General features: G+C 40.2%; 1 protein-coding gene across 1 annotated transcript; it reads right to left on the reverse strand.

The window, feature by feature from the left end:
- Positions 1 to 1,857: 1,857 nt before the first annotated feature.
- LOC104966179 (cullin-3-like) lies at positions 1,858 to 10,996 on the reverse strand. The gene is made up of 14 exons (XM_010795333.1): positions 10,704 to 10,996; positions 7,678 to 7,875; positions 6,801 to 6,914; positions 5,180 to 5,340; positions 4,857 to 4,971; positions 4,199 to 4,427; positions 3,918 to 4,063; positions 3,598 to 3,774; positions 3,341 to 3,511; positions 3,126 to 3,233; positions 2,807 to 2,931; positions 2,615 to 2,711; positions 2,369 to 2,503; positions 1,858 to 2,209 (listed from the first exon to the last, which is right to left on the reverse strand). Exons 1-14 carry the CDS (start codon positions 10,761 to 10,763, stop codon positions 1,898 to 1,900), a joined length of 2,148 nt encoding a protein of 715 aa, XP_010793635.1. The 5' UTR covers positions 10,764 to 10,996; the 3' UTR covers positions 1,858 to 1,897.
- Between the last annotated feature and the right edge of the window lie 9,532 nt (positions 10,997 to 20,528).

Consider the following 20,528-nt stretch of genomic DNA (forward strand, 5'->3'; position numbering starts at 1 on the left):
TTGAGTTGACACTGGTTACACAACAGCTCAGAGAGACAAACTGTATATTTATTATCACAAAAACCCAATATGCCCAATTCTTAAGTATCCAAACACTAACAAGCAGCTGCTTCTGCAGTGTGGCACACCCAGCAGGATCGTTTTTTGTACACTTCATTTTAAATATGCTCTTTCTCATATGCATGCTGTTCTAATTTTATCTTATATTGTTCACAGTTCACCCTCTCATCTTCCCATTGTGTTCAGTCCCATTCATCCACACTCCCTCCCCTCCCCTCCCCTCCCCTCGCCTCCTCCTATTGGCTTGTTTTCCAACCTCCTCCTCTGCTTTGTCCCTCCCACCGTCCCTCCTCTCCCCCATTTTTCTCCCCCAGTGCTTCCTCCCTGTGGTCTCCGTCTCTCCCTCCACCACTCCCTGTCGGCGGTGCGATGATGCTGTCCTGTCCGCCTCCCAAACCGCTTGCCCCCCTCACTCTTCCACCCACACACTTCCCTCCCCCCCTCCTGATGCTATAAATACCCAGCATCGGTGAGTCATTCGTACCAGGACATATCGGGTTGGCCCTCCATCCTCACCCCGCCCCCCCCTCTCTCTCTCTCTCTCTCTCTCGTCTCTCTTCTCTCTCTCTCTCTCTCTCTCTCTCGCTCTCTCGGCTCTCGTCGCTCTCTGGCCCTCTGCGCTCAAGGCTCATTGGCCCAGACTCACACATTTTCCCACCGCCTTCCACTTTGGCGCCTCACATTCTTGATAACCCAGCCTGGGCAGAAAGTTGAGGTGTTGTGTGCCTGGCATGGAGGCAGCCAGTTGATACCGAGCGCTGCCAAAAGGTCAGGTTGACACTAAAAAAAACAAACATCAGCATGACTGCACGCATCATGGGGAAACCAGAGCTAACCAAAAAGGTAGAGCATCAGATTCACTAACTTTTAATGAGCTGGCTCTCCTTAAATGTGTGTTAGTATCGTCAGCGCGCGGGGCTGAAATATCCTTTCTTGTAATATCTTCTTGGTTTTTCCAGGGCGTAATTGCTGCTAAAATATGATGATTTACGGAGAGTGAAATGGCTTGAAATCCAAATATTGCATTAAGTACATCAAGAAACATATGTCTGATGTTTTAACTTTGCTATTTTAACACAACATGAATACTTGGCTACTATTTAGATGCATTTGAATATTGGGATTTCAAGTTCTTTAGGGCATTGCGTGAGTTGTGACAAGAAGTACATTACAACCAATTGAGGAGCCCTACATTTCGTTTTTTACAAAAGGTGAGGGGTGGAAGGGAGGAAAGAAGCGCCAGCTTTATTTTTCTATCCTGCCTTCGACTATCCACATTTTTTCTAAACCTAGGGGCCTCTTACTGCCTACCGTAGTGTGGCCTTACTGTATTTCATTTAAGACACGATTCCAGTGGTCACATTCTCAGTCCCTGGGGGGCCTCACTTAATCACCTTCTCTTTCTGGTAATCATTTCTCAGTTTTTTCTCGGACCGACTTACCACCCACCTCGTCCAGGAGTTATATGAGGCAGACCCAGCTGCCTCTCATCACTTGTGGTAAACTCTCAATATGGGCCCTTTTGAGGCCCTCACACTGGAGGNCACATGACCAATGAGGGCACGAGATAAGTTTGTGCACAGATGGAAGGCTGACAGGCAGGTAGGCCATCCAGTTATTTTAGCCGGGCCGGCTAAAATGATTGGTCGTGCTTTTTACAGTACTACGGCTTCCACAGATGACATTTTTTTATGGATTTGTTGTCAAAGCACTTTCATTGCTATCGGGATGTTAAGAGCATTCCATGGAATATAACAAAAAGTTTATCTCGAGCCGGTTTCTCAAACTTACCTACCCCACCTTTAAGACTACCGAAACAAGTCAACATTATCATGTTTTAAATGCATAGAAATGAAACTCTCTGACCAAGCAATACAGTGCCGTGCTGGACAGAAGCTGGCCTGGAAATGAGGTGTGACTTTTCTTTTTGTGATGCATGTGTTGTGCACAAGCTTTGCCCACCTGTCTGTATTTTGACTCTGTGCAGTTTGGAAGTAAACTGATCATTAACCGTAAACACGTGGCCGGTCTCGATCTCTTTAGACTTTGGCTCCTTGGTGAGGACTCTCTGTGTCGGCTTCCCACAGGCCAGAGACTGCAGCGCTCGCACTAACTCCCGCTCGGGGATATCCGTCTCCTGCTGGATCTCCTTTAGACGGGGACAGAACAGACAATTAAGATTGTAAAAAGAGGGACGAAAGAACTTGTGTTGTCACTTAGCAAAATGACATCTATAAAAAGGCGAAAGGATCTAATGCGAGAATGATATTCAGATAGTGAGTTTAAGGTCACTTCACTGTGTCCCCACCTCGAAAGTACACTTGTCTCTGTTGTTGAAAAGCATGAGAATGGTCATCTGGAAGGTGGAGACCTGCAGTATGTGCTTCCGGGTGTTGGAGCCGGTCACCTGAGCACCCCCCACACCCACCTCTGAGCCATCCTCCTGCAGAAGAATTCAAAGGGAAGTTTGATTAAATCTTAGGAAACGATACGTAACAACACAATTGTATCTTGAATGCAGTAGTTTATAATTGAAACTACTTTTTGTGTCTACCTTTTTAATAGTTCCGTAGAAAGTTGCGTTCAGGTCCGCCCCGCCCATATGGTGTTGCAGTGTGAGTTGTCTACCACTGTGCTTAGCGAGGTAAAACCTGGAAAAGAAGAGCAGAGTCCTTTAGAAACCACACAGAACCAGTTCAGACCTCCCTGTATAGTATCGACGTCTGAGGGAATTTAGATGCATTACCTTCTAAAGACTTCAAAGGCGTGTCTGGGAGAGGGGGGGATGGTGCATTTAGGTGTTGCCGACTGTGTAGGCCAGTAGCCTGTCGTGAGGACTCTTACTGTGAGGTCCACACCACTTAGAGATGCCTGAAAGAGATGCATGGTAGGTTTTGTTTCAATACAAATATGAATGAATGGTGGTTAGATACAAGAGACTACAATACAACAAAGCTGATCTTCCAATCCTTTTTCTGTGAACTTGTGGAACTTCAACTGTGCTTTCAAATGAAGATGTGTTTTTAAGTGTGCCTTGTTTAGACGAGAGCATTGTGAGACCTTACCGACGTGGTTTGTATGTGTTGCCTGAACTCATCCATGGTAGTGTTGGAGATGCTCATGTCTCTGAACATCCCTTCCAGTTTCGAGGTGAACTGACAGCCACATTCTGTCTGCAAAGGAGAAAGTCCGAACAGTGAGTTACACGAGTGGAGAAGAAAGAAAAACAGTACAAGGAATTGCATAAACACTCGGTACCAAAACCGTGTCCTTCTTTTACCTTGAGCTTAGAAATCATGTTCTTCTCCGAGTCGTCTGAGACACTCTTGTTGCTGAGGAGCCTGCGACCCAGATGCTGCTTGTAGTACCTTTCAAACACATCCTTCTCCTGCATGAAGCGGAACAACACCATGGCCTTGTCCAGGATCGACTCCACCTCCTGTTCTGTTAACTGTTCAAACACGACAGGGCAATCAGTTCATAAATGTGTAGTTAAATGTGCTTTGCGTTAAAAGATCATTAAAAGGATCTACAAACCCCTTTAACACCCTTCTTGAGCTTGTCATCGATAAAGAGTGAGAGGTACTCCGGTGAGCGGGAGTTGAGGTTGAGGAAATACTCAAAGTCTCCTGCTATGGTTTGTTTAAAGAGTCTGTCGTTGTTGAATGACTCGAGGAGGAAACGGTCAAATCGTATCTTCAGGTCTAGCAGGCCCTGTTGTGGAGGAAGATACAAAGACGTGATGTAATACATAAAAACACATTAACCTCTTCATCAACATTTTAAGAAGGGATCATCAGGTGTCTTATCTTCAGATCTAAAGTTGTGCTTTTGGACTCATTTCTCACACAGCATACCTGGATATAGTCGACAGGGTTCTTGCCCTCTCCCTCTTCTGACACCAGAGCTTTGCCTTGCTCCCTTAGGTAGGAGCTCATACACTCACACATGGTTTTCAGGCCATTTGGCACACGGCTGAACAGCTTGTACATGCAAGCCAGGTCTGAGGGAGACATGGTGGGGAGAAAGGACGAGAAATAAACAAAACTGATTGAGTTAAAGATGGAAATCGAGCACAGGTATCTTTGCAATCCTTGATTTAGAAAAGTTGAATATCAAATAGGCAAAAGCTTTTTACCTTCTGTCTTTCCGTTCTTGAGCATATGGACAAGGCCAGAATTCTCCATCTCCACTATGGTCTTCATGTGTTTGGAAATGAGCTCCCTCTCCACCACCTTGACAATGGGCTCCTCTGTAGTCTTGTCCAGGCAGTGCATAACTCGCTCGATCTCTTCATTAATTCTGGCCTCCACCTTCTTAATGTAGACACTGGCACTGTTTTCTGCTAGGAACTTTTGGCTCTCCATCTGAAAGAGCAGATCATTGTGTGTTTGTATATTACAAACAGTTCCAGTGTCAATTAGGGCTGCTCGATTATGGCAAAAACCATAATCTCGATTATGGCAAAAACCATAATCTCGATTATTTGGGTCAATAATTGATATCACGATTATTAAAAAAAACGATTATCCATTTACTTTGAAAACATCAATTTAGTATGTTTTTAACAGTTTATTACCCTGAACTTTAAGTATAATTCAACTGAAAAACCAATACAAAAAAAGTAATAATAATAATGAAAGAATAATCGTTTTATTTCGATCACGTTGTTTTCGCAATCGTTGCAAGCCATAATCGTAATTGCGATTAAAATACAATTAATTGAGCAGCCCTAGCGTCAATGTATTATAATGTTTATAAATCATAGAGACAGCAAGAACCTCCCGCAGACTTACCTGGAAGAATTCCGCCGACATATCTAAGAAAGGACCCTCAAAGTCCTCCTCGTATACAGACCTGCCGTCCAGGCCAAGGATCATCAGCATCTGACAGGCGTTTCTGATGGCGCCCCTGCAATGGATAATACAAACAAGTGAGTCTTCCATTTTGCAATTATTACAAATAATTATTTAGAGGAAATCTAACATGGCAAAAATAGCCTTCACAACTAAAATAAATGCATAATGTTGAACAAAATAAGGAACGAGACCTAGGAGAGTTGCTGCATGTCGACCACATTTCTAATTCAACCTAAATATCCCGAAGCACGCGTAGTTACCTGTCTACAACTTCTCCCTTCCTCTCACGAGCGATCATGTCGAGTAACGTCTGTCGTAGGTGGTCTCGAATGCAGCCGTAGCGGACCACCTGGTCCCTGAATATGATGAGGCCGAGGTTGTACACATTCTCCACGTTGTTTTGTTGAACATAGACACGGTCCTGGGAGACAACAGAGACGAGCGTGTGAGAAAGACATTGACTAGTGTGTGAATGGAGAGAAGTACCAAGGCCCCAAACTGACTCAAATACATTCTTATTAACATATGCATGTTGAGATTTTAAATAATAAACTTCTGTATATTGAGGCATGTACAGTTTGTGTGAAATGTGTTTCCACCCCCTCTTTATAGGTATGTATTTATGTATGCTCATCATTGCACAAATAAAAGAATAACTTCATCCACTGTGATTCAAAGGGGTGCAAATTATTTTTGATAGGTGCTGGATATACAGAGACTTTCCATTTTACAGTATGCAATCTAATTGACAGGAAAAGGACTAGTAGGTGTCTAAATTATTCCAAGTAATCATGAGGTCAAGACATAAGCCCTATTCAGAAAGCCTCACTATTCAAGGGGCTGATGGTAATAACAGATTTATAATGTATAACTAACAAGATTTGACCTTAAAAATGAGGAGGTGGCTTCTACTATCTTCTGGGATATTAAGTAACATCATAAGTCTTCAAAAAGCATCAAAAAAATCTTTCAATCTCATAAGCTTGTTGGGTTTTCTGATATCTCTCCTTTCATCATGTGTGTAGTGAGTCAATGAGTTTGCATTTCCTGGATTACATAACTACATTAAAAATAAAATGGGGCAGGTAACACTGGCTAAAGTAAACGTGATTACATGCATGCTCAGCAGTTAACAAATGTGTGGAGGAAAAATAACAATCGCCTTAACTTCCCTAGAAAATACATAATGTCTCGAGGGCCTAAAGGGGGGGGGCTTTCACAAAGGTAAATAAAGCAAAGTCACACTGGCTGCATCCTTCAGGCTCTCCTCTAGAGGTCAGCAGGCAGGTAACAACAGCAGGCTGCTCTCAGAACAGGCACGGTGAGTCTCTGTAGTTAAACACGAGAGAGCCGACCCCGGGGTAAGGCCAGGACAGGAAAAAGGAGAGAGCAGAAGAAAGGAACCCCAGGAGAGCTGTGGTCTCTGTGCTGACTGTGCCATTGTTTAGAGCCACACTTGTGCCTATCTCGAGGGCTCACTCAGTTACACACCACACTAACATGTTGGACTTGCTGCTAAAGTTATTCACCTAGTTCCGCTAGTTGTCCAACTAAACAAATGCAAACAGTAACAAAAGCTAATTGTTAAGACCACAGATAAAGCAGCACCTTACAAAGTCCAGAAAGGGATAAAGTGTAAGGTCTAAGTTGGAAAACAAAAGGCCATTTCTTTGGTAGCACACAATTATTCATGAGAGGGAACACACACTGTAATCCACGTGCAGAGGCAACATAGCCAATAGGATGGATGCACAAATGTGGATCCCATTGAAATAACAGCCACCACTGCATTGTAAAATGTTAAAAGCTTTGGTATAATAACAACTACAGAGCAATATGAAAAACATATAGTATGACGAGAGAGCACAACAGCCTATTTACCATGTACATGAGGATGTCTCTGATCATAACCATGGCAGTCTGATGGTCATTCCAGGCCTGATTCAGTGTTTGCAGAAAGTTGTTATTTAGAGAGTTTAAGACGTCTTCCCGTACCTGAAAACACAAAGACAGAATTAAGGTCACATCAAGATATTATCAGCAGCAACACAGACAGTTGTGTTCACCTTGTAAGTCTGTGTGGGTTTGTGTGTTTGTTTTTCAACCATGTAAGATGCAGAAACAAAACTTTACAGGTGTGTAATTCAAAACAAGTCAAGTTGGAAAATGGCCATGGGGTCAAGCAAGGGGGGCGTGTCTATGTGCTTGTATGTCTGGGACACATATCAGAGATTTGGGGATTGTGAAAGCATGGGAAATGTGCAAAATGCTGTCACAAATATGTAGTTGTAATCATAATGAAAGTTTAAAGAGGGTTGTGATCCGAGCAAGGGAGGGACCATTGAGCCCCTACTTTACGCCCCCAGCCCAATTTGGGGTTGCGGCTGTGGGATACAATGTTAGGAGTGTGGCTAATAAACTGAACATTTTTTTAAAGGGGAGAATTTGTCTTACAACAGATTTGGCTCATGTAGCTGTCTAGAATGTAGTATCCAAAATCAATGTGTGTATAATGCTTAGTAAAAGTCAAGACTATAAGTGTATCTTGTCAATTTAATAAAACCTCCTTCAACCCTGCTCTTTGATATTAAACATTTGAAATACTTTAGCTACAAGTTACAGTAGCCCGAAAATGTAAACCTAAAATAAATAGGTAATTCATTATTATTGATTGTCTCAAATTATATAATGTTCCTATTTCTTTCCAATAATGATTTTTCAAGAAAGAGCTGAATATAGAGGAAATGTGTTTCTTTACTTTGTTGATGAGGTGCTCTGTGACGACCTCCCTCAGGCCCGTGTAGAGCTTCTCCCCGTGCTTGTGGAGCACCATGGTGTAGGCATTCCTGTAGAGCTCCTCAAAGCTCAACCCACTGTTGTTCTTCCTCTGGATCTCCTGGATGGCATTCTTTAAAAGGTCCCAGATGTTGTTGACATACTTCTCATCCATTGTCATCTAGGAGGGACAGAGAGATGAAAGTGTGTTTACTTGAAAATGTTTGATTTTTTATTTCATCATGTTGGATGGCGAAAGTCTTGTTAAGGATTATTTATTGCAACACAATTAGGCAAGGATTTCATGAGAACCGATGCTTCGGTACCAATGTTGTGAAATCGTGACAGTACTTGTTTTCGCTTGCACCTATTGTTCCTAAGGCACACAAGTCTGGCCGTGCGCCCCGCAGGTTCTCCTCTGCGCCCTCTCTCCCTAACAGCTGTTTGCTGTCAGCACATCCACCTCAACACTGCACACAACACTGCACACAGTTAACAAACCTGAATAAATACAGGTATGGAAATCAGTAGGAGTACAGCTAGGTGACGTTAGCCGCTGGTTTTGGAGGCGTTATTGACTTGTATTGACATGCATACATGCTTTATTAAAGAAAGATCTATAATCGGGGAAGGTAACTTTTAACTTTACCATGAAGTGTTCAAATGTAATCTTGTTTAATGTAGCTTTTTGTCAAGAAACTGTGGAATGACAACCTGTGATACTTTTATAAAAAAAAAAGATATATATTAAGGAGTGTATGTTAAAGTACATGAGATTTATCATTTTGAACCCTGGAATCGATTGGGTACCAAGAGTTTTTAAATGTCATTGTTATTGAAACCAACTATTCTATTTCTGGTATCAAAACATCGCTACATTTAGCACACAATAGTATGGCGGCTCTTGAAAAAAAAAAATCCATACGCATATTAAAGGTTCAGTATGCCAGTATATTTCCATATATACATAAACAAAGACTTCCACACTAAGCAACCAATTTCTACCTTGCAGTGGGGATTGATGAGTTAATAGTGAGTATTGGTTACTAAAGTGTAGCAGAATGGTAAACAAGCTATCACTTTTGTTGCTTATAACGTCCTCCATCTGTGATGCCATAATGACAGTTGATGCCTTGTGTCAGATAACTTTGCAAGCGTATAGAAATGTGATCAAGCATTTTAGGGCAACAGCACAGGAGCTATAGCTAACTGAAAAGCCATGATTGAATCACTCTTTTGAACTAGTGTAGCCATATCAATAGCAACAGAGAGCTATATCAGTAACGCCATTCATCTGGGAGAAATCGAAGCCATAACAAACCAATCAAGAAAGGAGAATGTTTAAGAAGTCCTTATATTTTTTAGGTTTACTGCGGACAATAATAAAATCTGTGGACTGTCAGGATCATGCATCAACCAAGGAACAGACATCTTTTTGCAGTATGGTGATATGTTGGCTATCAATGTTAAAACAGAAAACGTTATAATAATAATAATAATAATATGCAAGACCATGACAACTGTGCCATTGTCTTGTCTACTCGTCATGAAAGGCTTTTCAACCCCAAACACAAAGCAAGTGCTGATTGGCTCTAGCGAACAGGTAAATGTCCACCATCAAAAGGATTAAAAAAGGAATAAAAGTCAGTAAACCATGACATAAGCTCCCTGACGTCTCTACGGAGATAGTTAATTAGACGCCGGTGCAATGTGTGTCAAACCTCTTTATAACCTTGGACAAGTTAACCTTTCTGCCTGAAATTAATATATGTATATATAACAAATGTATTTTATGGCAAAGTTGCATGACATTTGATTTGCATCTGATTTGTAATTTGATAATGTGGTTTCTGCCAAGTCACTCCGTCACATGAGCTGCCAACTCAGTTGTTTAGAAATTTCTTAACATTAACATAGTTGTGATCAGTTCTATGCAAGAGGTACCAGCATACAGTACATGTTTGAAATTGGGGGAAAAGAGCACTGGTCATCCATAGAATCAGTATTGGTATAAGGAGGAGTTTCAATAGCTACTATATTTGAATCACATTATATGAATACCTTAATTCCAATTAGGTTGACCATCTGGTAGTGTGATTAAATTGTGGTCTAATTGGCTGGTCTTGCATTGCATGTGGGATCAACATTTCAATGGAAGATTAACTATGATCACTCGCTCATCTGCTCACTGACTCATTCTGCCAGACACCCACTCATAACCCTGGATATCAAGCAGAACAAAAACTGTTTCACACCATCAATTTCAACAAGGAATGGATGTTGCAATTTTGTCTATCAGAACTCAAATAAGATTGTATATACCACGACATGGCAACTGCGCTAATAACAGGATTTCATTATGGGTGAAGATGTAATTCAGCCCAGCGCTCAGCGGATGAAATACATGTGTGAAAGTGGTTCTGGTAACGTAGTTGGTTTGGTTGGACGTCAACAACACTAACTACTCAGGTTACCTTAGACATGTTTACTGTAGCCTTGAGTAAGTGCTGAAGTGGCGTTAGCTCTCAGGCTAACAAAACATGCTAATGTGTAAATTGCCATCTATAACAGCCCACGCCAAATGCGTGGTGCAACAAAACACCAACAGCCAAGACATCTTGCTCTTACAATAGCATTATAATACTTGCAGACTGATTGTAACTTAGCTAGCGTCAAGTTAGCTGACATTATCAGGCCTGCTACTTAGCTTGCTACCAATTGCTAGTATGTCACTGATGAAGTTTCCTTAACGTTGGACATGCTAACAGTAGCTAACGTCAAACGACGAAAGCATTTTCAAATCAAGGTAGCGTTTGAACTTAACTGATAACACAGCTAATGTTATTTCGGTTATTTGTCCTAATAATTGCAATTTTTACTTGACAATGACATGTTTTTCTCGTTTGACTAGCTAGCTAGCAGGCTGTTGCTAGCGTAGAGACCTGTCATCCCCGGTACTCGAGTCTCACAGTTAGCTTCACAGTGCTCGCAGAGCCGGAAAATACTTACAGGAAAGGCTCGTATCCTCATCTTGGTGTCCTTCTTGGTGCCGCCTTTGAGGTTGGACATGATTAGTTAGAACGACTTTCGTTACTAAGTTGACTTAAAGACTACATGAAAGGCAGTTGCTAGTTTGCTTTCTACGCCAGGAAAGCGACAGGGTAACTCAGTGACCTCCCCTGCAGGAATTAGGTCGGTGTGTATGTCTGTTATGTTGTTGTCACTCGCTCGCTTCTCAGTGGTTTTTGGCTAATGCTAGCTTGTATGCAGTGATGGCGGACGGCTGTACTCCACTGCGCAACGCCGAAATCTCGCGAGAGTAAAGTCACTATACTGACAGGTGCGTTCCACAGGTTGATGATGGTAATAACAACATTTGCATTAGCTTAACAATGACATTTGATCGACATCGTGTCAACATTGTGTCGACGAAAAAGCTATTGGTATGAAAAAACGTAACATTTAAGCTACAGTATTAATGTTACAAAATTCACCGAGGGCAGAAAAAAACTTTATTTTGAGACAGTGATACACTTTTTGCCATTTTTGGTGTCAAAACAGATTTGAAGGTAAGCAAGGGATAGCCATGCGTTAACTTTAATGCAGGCCAGGCCACCATGTAGAGCTTCTAGTCTACTTTTTTTTTTAACAGAAAGCATAACTTTACAATACCAATCTTCGATGTTGTCAGAGGCCACAGTTTATCAGCATGCTAATTTGCATGTTTCTTTGGCTGTTTTCCAGTCCATCGTTCACTTTTCACACCGTCCATCTGCACATTCCGATGACTGGCCAACGGCTGGAAGATGGAATATCTTCTGACTGTCATGACAACGCTCTCTGAAGGACAGAATAAAGAATATACCAGCAAAAAGGTGGGTCAACACAACTCTAATGCCAAAATATGCAGAGGTGGACAAAGTATTCCGATTTTACTTGAGTAAAAGCACTAATACCACACTGTACATATACTCAATTTCAAGTAAAAGTACTGCATCAAGAAAAGTCATTAAACAAAATAATTTAAGTACGATTAGGAAAAGGTAGGAAACAAATTGTAGGCTACTTAAAGTATTAGGGGTAAAAGTACTAGCCTACTTGCAAAATAAATATTTTTAACAAAGCAATCTTATTTAGAATTAATTTTCTGTTAACCCACTAATGGTTTTAGTATCTTAAATATCATTTTGGATGGTTTGATCTATACCAAATAATCCTATTTTAAAACTTTCCCCCAAGTATTGTGTGTCAAAATCTGAATGTTTTAAGTACCTAGTAAATCAATCTGTGAAAAATACATTTAGTGGAGTAATAAGGACACAATTGTCTTCCAAAATCTATTAGAGGAGCAGTATAATGTTGCATACAATGAAAATTACATTAGTGAAGTAACATTAATTGAGTAAATGTCCTTAGTTAGTTTCCACCACTGAAAGTGCAATCAGAATATTAAATAAAGAACCAACCTTAGAAACGCCACACAGCATATGCATATTTCAAAGCCTACAGCTCATTGACAATAAGTCTACCTCTGCATTCTGGAGTCATGATGGGAACGGTTGCAATCTTTCGGAGATTAGCTCCCGCTCTCCTCCTCAGGCCCATGTTCTCCAGCTCCAGCTTTCTGATTTCCATCCGCATCGCCTTGATCACATGTTTGAGCCTCTGTTCACTGTCCATGGTGCTTACCGCACACATTTCCACCCTGCTGGCATCTCTTTCAGGGTGAAACAACCCACCACAAGACCCCATCTGACATGTAAACACACAGTCTACATATAGACGTGTAGAAGCCCCAAAATGTCCTTTCATTCAAGGTTTCAAAATCAACATTGGGTGAGCAAATAAATAAGCAGCCAATAAAAGCAGCAACCTAGTCAGTCATTGGACCATTGATAGCCTGGTCACATGATGGAGAGAGGGGTTATTTTCTTCTTAGTGATCTGATGCCTAGCACTTTCTCTCCTCCTGTTAAATATTCATTTACTCTGTCAACACAAAGCAACAATAGGTACTTGAGAGGTGTAGCCTTTGGTCGAACAGTCTGTGTCGAGGAAAAGCTGCTTCTCCTTGGAACTCAGACAACTTCTGAAGGTGGCAAAAAATATAAGGGAAACTCAAATCTTGTTTTTTCATATTTAAGTTATATGAAAACAGACCTCTCAGTTTCCACACCTATATCCTAACTCTTGTGAATACATCCTTACTGCATTCACACAAATCCTAAAACACACACACTTGAACTGATAACACAGATAAAGTAAGTGCTATGAATAACCAGATAACTGCTCTGGGTGTTTATTTTTGTTTACTTACCTATATTTAATGTGAGACGTTTTTGTAACTAGAACACAGCATCATAGGTGCAGTATTTAGAGGAGAACGTACGAGTCGAATGAGTCGGTCAGTGTTTGTTTAATGCTGCTCTGCTGCTCTCTAGTGTCGAGTAGTCCCAGCATCATGCGACAAGAAAGAGGAAAATATTGTTCAACTGAACTCTTGGTTGAAATATCAAAAATGTAGGGCCTCTGACTACAACTAACTATGTTAGCACACTGAACATGATCTTATTACACCTCTATATCAAACCTTTTATGAACTAACTTCCCTTTTTAGATTGCCTTAAAAACAACAAAATATACTATAAACAAGAATATTTTATTTTATTTACCTTCACTGAAAGAATACAAATGGTTGTACACATTATTTAAAAATTCATTGTTCTGATTTAAACTACAATGCATTTTAGTTTTGTATAACACTTAAACTCACATTTAATAAACCTTTTGATGTAACAGTTTAAGACCAGTGGGTGTTTCTCATACTAGAGTCAGTGTTTCCATTTTTCATGTTTCATTGCTGCAGTGAATCTATCTCATGAGCGAGGCTAAGTTTACAGCCTATGCTTAGAAGTACAACAAAGGCCTTCAACAACGACTTTTGGTTTGTGGATGCCTGAGGTGAGTTGGATTAGAATTCCTGTAGACATGCCACCCCCTGCTACATACAGTACAGTTATAGCCACACGTTCTGCTTCCTGTGACCGCTGTACTTGTCCATTCAGTCTTCATGTTTGTCTCTCATCTATTGAGAATTCTTAGGAGGGGGAGCTTGACCCCTCATCACAGAGCACGTCCTCAGCCTTGCCACTGTTCATATGATGAGAGTATTACCCATAGACTCCAGTAGAGGGCGGAGCCTGTGTGAGATAGAACACTGATATTGTATTGAGTATATACCAAATGAGAAAATGCTGTGTGTTGCCTTTTTTAAATGAACATACTCTCTGATATTGACAACCATTAAGGTGTCATGTGAACTGCAGTTTTGGCACAGTAAGTGCTACAGTTTATTTTATTTTATTATCTTTTCTTTTTAATGACTGATTTTAAATGCCATTTTCTTAATGTCTTTCATTTTTTGTAAAGCACTTTGAATTGCCTTGTGTTGAAAGGTGCTATATAAATAAACTTGCCGTGCCTTGCCTTACAGTTACAACCCTGTTGTGTGTGTTCGGAGGTCATGTTAGTATTATTGTGTACTGTAGGTGAGCAAGTTTCATGGTCAAACTAAACGGAAGTAAGATAAAACACACCTTTTATCTAATATTGGTTTATGTGAAAACTTATCATAGATTTATCCTATAACTTGGTAACAATACAAAGAGATCTCTGTGAAACACATTTGCGCGGTTGGGTGGAGCATATTAAGTTGTCCGTTTGCTTTTGCGTGTTTGACACCCCATTACATACTCTAAGTAGCTCCCATTCGACAGTGTGGCGTGTAACCTGTTTGTCTTTAGATAACAACCCTGTCAGCAACTGAGAGATAAAGTCTGCATGCGGCTGAAGATACAGCATGCATGACAGATATGTACATGGTGGCTGAAATGAAACTGTTGAGCGAAAGACCTCTTTTTTGTAAAGTGATGTTAAATTAATTATGATAAAATGTGGTTCTCTATGCAAAAATAACCAACCAAAATAACATCCGCTTAAATTAAAACTATATATATAGTTAGTTTACCCCTATTTATCATATATCATACCCAAAATGCCCAGCAGGAGGCGTTTGCTGTGGTGTGAGTTTGAAAAATGCACCTAATGCAGTCGAGCTTCACTCCATGTGCAAGCATATGACATCCTCCAGCAGCAGGATAAACCAAAGGACAACGGTATAAAGTGGTGCATTTGAAAGCACAGGTAATTGATTTTTTTTTTGCAAGTGATTACAGAAGCAGAATTTAATACACTGCTTTTGATTTCAGCCATTTTTCATTGCTGCTACTTGCTTTGCAAACATGACACCAGAGACCTGGGACAAATGCGGCTCCCTTCAGATTCCCGCACTCATCATTTTAGCCAAGATGCTGTTGACCCGGCGCCAACACCACAAAACAGGACAAGTAATTGAATTTGCTACTGCTGCCGACCTTGAAGCAGAGAATGTAGGCTACCAGAATCCCAATAGGGAGGCTCGAAGAAAGCGTCCTGGGTGCTTAGAGAGGGGTGGGTCAGGCTGTTCTGCTGTAGCATCACACAGTCTCCTCATCTCCACAGTCACATGTTTGTCCTTCAGGTTTATAGAAATATTATTGTTTCAGTGAAAGATAATGTGACAATGATATCAATCCATTTACTATCATTTTAGTTTGAAGAATGTGTACGTCCTAACCATCATATACATCATAATGAACAAATACATTTAAATTCACAGTCAATGTAAAGGTTTAAATTCCACTGTTGTGCTCTATATATGTTCCTTTTCATGGCAGAAAATGTGAACAATGACAAGTATGGACTGTGCTTTCTCAAAACTGTTACCCTCTCAAAGTGGAAAAATCTGTAGTTACTGTCAGGGAGTTAACTCCATCATGACAACATATGACATGACTATAGCTGAAACACTTAATAAAAGGCTTATATGACCTCATCTTCATCCTCATCAAAACTCACCTCTTCAATCTGGCTTTTAATGTGTGATTGTTTTTGTATTATTTGACTTTAACTATATATGTATTTGTTGTTCCTTTCTTCTCTTTNTCTTCAACCCGGCTTTTAATGTGTGATTGTTTTTGTATTATTTGACTTTAACTATATATGTATTTGTTGTTCCTTTCTTTTCTTTTCACTATATCTGTAAAGCGTCTTTGAGCACCTGTCAAAGCGCTAACTAAATAAAAAATCAAAATAAATCTATTATCATCTTATTAAAGATGTGCCCCTACGTAGGCTCTATATGTCACAAACAAGAATACGATTATGACACTGGATATATCACACTGAAGTCTAGAAAGTATCACCTCCCTGTATGAGAGGCACTAGATAAGACAAATAGTACAGGAGGTGGCAGAAATGTAGGACACATCTGCTTTTATGATGTGATGCATGCCAAGGATGTTTGATGGTGCTTCTATCTCATTATGTTTACATATTTCAGGAAATATGTGACAAGACATGGTATTGTTTGCATTTGAGATACAAAAAACAACAGTCGGTTTAAAAATTATAGATTTTTCAGAAATTGCTTGGTCATTTTGTGTCCTTGCGACAATGATCTGTCATTGTGACTTGTTGCCACAATGACAATGATGATATGACATTAAGACATTTGATAAACACACAAATCCTTTTTAGTAAAACAAGCGTCCTGTTACTGTGAAACATGTCTTATATGCAAACACATTTCCAATCCCGTCCCTCAAAACCCATCCGGAACGCATGTACCAATGACCTCCTACAGCCATGTGATGTGATCTGAATGTAACTGCTGCCATAACTTGTTGCCCTATCAAGGTGACATGTCAAATCACCATGGTGAAAATGTCGAGGGGTCAGAATTCAATATTGGTCGTAAAAGTCTAAATATAATGCCACAGGGACTAAGCTGTTTCACAGAGCGCTGCTGTAGCTGACTGGCAGACACACACACACACAGGGTAATAGGGCTTGAAAGTGGGGCCCTTACCCCTTACAAGAAAGCTTCAGCTATTAACATTATTGGAATATTTGTGAAATGTTGTAATAACTTTGAAGAAGCTTGTTGAAAGGACTTTTGAATCCTGTGCTATCCTTCCTTGTCTTCCAGCATGCCAGTGTTTCAAATAGAGACCTGTAGATGTTCAAGTCACTCTGCACTGTCTTTAATGACATAGCTCATAGCCGCAGTCCCATCTAACAGCCTTCATTATAACTCAGTAATCATAGGCTACATTTGTTTTTCTTTTCCTCTCCACTCGCTCTATCCTATGTGCTATGCCGCTGTCTCTATCCCTCTGTTTGTCCTCCTCTGAGCATGACGAATCCAGAAGAGAGCCTGCGCCGCTACGGGAGAAAGTGTTTGTTGACTTTTCGGCGCAGACTGGTTCTCTGTAGGGGAGCAGTCTGTTATTTATGGCTCATGACTCTGTGATTGGTTGAGGAGAGATATAATTATGTCTGGCACTCAGCTTAGCTAGTTTTAGAATTACAATAGGTGCCATGTTGAGTTCAGTAGTTGCTATGATACTAAGTGTAGGGTCTTGTACTGTATAGAAAATATATTTGATATAGACCTATAACTGGTGGGTGCACCCTTTTTTCTGTTATTACCTTCAGGGCGAATAGGCAAAGTAAGTTAACACTGGGCAATATAATAATGCATTACTGAGTTACATCAGACCAGATACTGTCTGAAAACTTTGCTTGTTGTTAAGTTGCACAACGTTCCACAGAATAACGTCTATTCATTTTGTTGCCCCATCGCTTACTTTCGAAACTCTTAAAGGCCAGCATGAACAGGCAGAATGATTACAGCAAGCACAAAGTGTTTGATGCTCACATTGGCACCAGACTGTTGTTTAAATACTATGTGAAACTATCCTTTAATCCCATGATGTTGCATAAATGTGGTCCCTTTACCTCAGAGAGAGGGTGCATTACACACCAGGTGAAGTTAATGACCTGCAATATACTGTAGCTGTAGTTCGTCACAAATGAAATGTTTGTATAAATATCTTTTAGAGCCTTTTAAAGCCTGTAGATACTGTCAAAGGTTCATTATAAGTGACTGATATTTGATTAATTGTGTGTATTAGATATTTGACTACTTCTAGCCCTAGTGTTTTTAATATTAAGACATTAATCCCTATTTGCATTAGATTACATAAATGAATGAAAAAAGTCTTAATATAAACAACAGACAAAAACATATTAGGCTTCATAAGACATAATGAACCAATGTTTACATCGGAAGTTATCTTAAAAGACTAATGTAAACCTTAACTACTACAATAATAGATATTTACCAGAAGAGTTGAAAGACTATCACATGACTAAACATGGTCGAGACAACCCACTCAGATTCCTGATTTCTTCTTTATTAAACATTCACTTGTGTATCACTATCATCTGTATACTGACAATTACAAATGAAATACCACCAGAAGACTGTAATGTAAGGATACATAGATATCATTTGATAGCCTTAAGTTTTAATCTGATTAAATGCTGAAGTAAAAACAGTTACTGAGCTCATCCTTCTGATAAATGATGTCAGAAGGATTTCCAAGGAGCTGCAAAGATACTGTATACCTGCACTTTATATGGAGGTGAGAAGGCTGGAGTCTTATATCCAAGAGTCAGGATAAACCGATCTCAACAACCATCTTAGAAGTTGATTCAGAGCTTAAGACTAAATAACACACTATATTCCTTTTAAGAATTCTCAAATCCAAATCTTGCAAGGGTGGATTCATTTAATTAGTAGTCGTCCATGACACAAGGGACAAGACTAATTATCGTTATTAAAACAGTTAATAATGGATATCGCTCTAGCCGTTATCTCCTCATTACGCAGGTTGGTCAGTTAGGGACCTTGACGAGACTAATGGGATTGTGACAGTTTGAATCATCTTTTCCCGGGTTATTCCACACACTTGGAATACAAGTGGCAGCCATCTGTCTTTATGCGGCAGCCATGTATTTGTTTGTTCCCCATAGGAAGTGGGAGGTGAAGACGAGTCTCTCCACCATAGATAATCCTATTGTGTATTCCATATCATGGCTTATGTGATTGCTGTGTTATATAATACAAATGTAGTCATATCATACGTAGAAAACACAAGGATGGGAAGGGAGTGGAGGCTCAATGAGTAATCCTCATCTAATCCATTTATTTTTAAATACTTGGGCTGCCACGGTTAATAAACAGCGTCATGTCAATCATTCTCATGAGAACCGCTGCCCAGCCCGGAACCATTTCGTTTTGTTATCTAAAAAACACCAACACATTACATTTCATTTTCCTGTTGTAAAATGATTTGAGCAATTGGTTGCATGCAATTGAATCAGTTTAAATCAGAGGAAATTGATCAATGTTTAAACGTATACATTAAAATAGAATACTACTGTATGTGTGTAAGTGGAAGACAAGTGATAACCCATCTCTCTCTCCCTTTTTCTTTCTCTCCCTCTCTCTTCCTCTCTGTCTGTCACATGAAAATCAGCTGATCACGATGGAGGAAAGATACACTTCCTGGCCGACAGCATCTTGATTCAGTGCAGATGAAGGATATTAAATATAACATGACATGGTGTCATGGCCAAGCTGAGTGGATTGTGTAAGTACAGACTCTCTGAATCGTCCTCCTCTCATGCCTAATTACTGGTGTGACGTTAGGGGTAGTTGCTGTGACAGTGGGAAGTGTGTGTCAGTCACTTACAGGGCCAAGCTGCCTTCTATATGTAAAGATTTAATGACTGAAAGTGTCAAAATGGCATTTGAAATAGGTTTACAGTGTGAGTAATATAAAGACTTTGCATAGAAAAAAAAAAACTGCTTGGAAAACATTTCCATAGATCCCACAGTGCAAGTTTATTACTTTTAGACCTTGATAACAATTATAATGCAGCGTCTATAAAACACATTTTGGCTGTCATCTTTCCCTCTGTCTCTCTCTCGGTCCTTAGTGTGGCGAGGAATGCTGAAGTGCCACTTGCAGACGACAGTATCCAGGGAGCCCTAAAAAGGGAAGGAGTCCCACTCTGATTCCAGCTGGCTTGTGGAGCAGCAGAGGCTAAATTAGGCCTGGTTTCATTGACTTTCAATCCCCAGAGCCTCAGCAGCCCAGAGGAGGAGATGCCGCCTGGCGCTCTGGGCCTCTGATGCTTCCTCAGAGCTTCTCCAGATACTGCCGGGGTAGGTTAAGGCCACGTGGAGGAATCATATGTCTAGAAAGCTTGCAATGAGAGGTTGCATCTCCAGATAATATTCTGAATATGTGGTAAAGACATGAATTACCTTAAAGGTTCTTGGATGTTTAGCCTGTTTACCATCATAAATCATAACCAGATAACATTTAGCAGTAGTACAATAACTGTCAACAAACACAGAAATATACTCTATTAGTTTTAGCAAAGATAAAGCTGCTATATTGCTGTATAAAGGGGGGTCTTTTTGACTTGTGACTCCTTAAGATGAAGCAGTAGTCTCAGTGTGGACTTTTTTTCTCAGACAGTTTCCTCTTAGGATTTCGGGAGGCCTAAAAAGGTAAAAGTATACATTTTTGCACAAGAAAAAAACACTATAAGGAAATGAAAAGTGGTGAAAGCTAAACACAATAGTGTGTGACAGAGTTACTGCGCACAGTTATTATGAGAAATGTCCACCTGTCCCATAATATATCTCAGTAACTGCCCTCAAGGTCACTTTTTTTAATATTGCATAAACTTCTACATGAAATCATGGATGAACCGAGAAGAATTTGGTTATGAAAGGAAAAGGATATTTGGACCTTACTATACACGTTTTTTGACATCATTTGTAAATCTATCAGAATCAGGTTTATTGGCTAAG

The sequence above is a fragment of the Notothenia coriiceps genome, unplaced genomic scaffold, assembly GCF_000735185.1.
Source record: "Notothenia coriiceps isolate Sejong01 unplaced genomic scaffold, NC01 NC01_scaffold00037246, whole genome shotgun sequence".
Classification (NCBI taxonomy): Eukaryota; Metazoa; Chordata; class Actinopteri; order Perciformes; family Nototheniidae; genus Notothenia; species Notothenia coriiceps.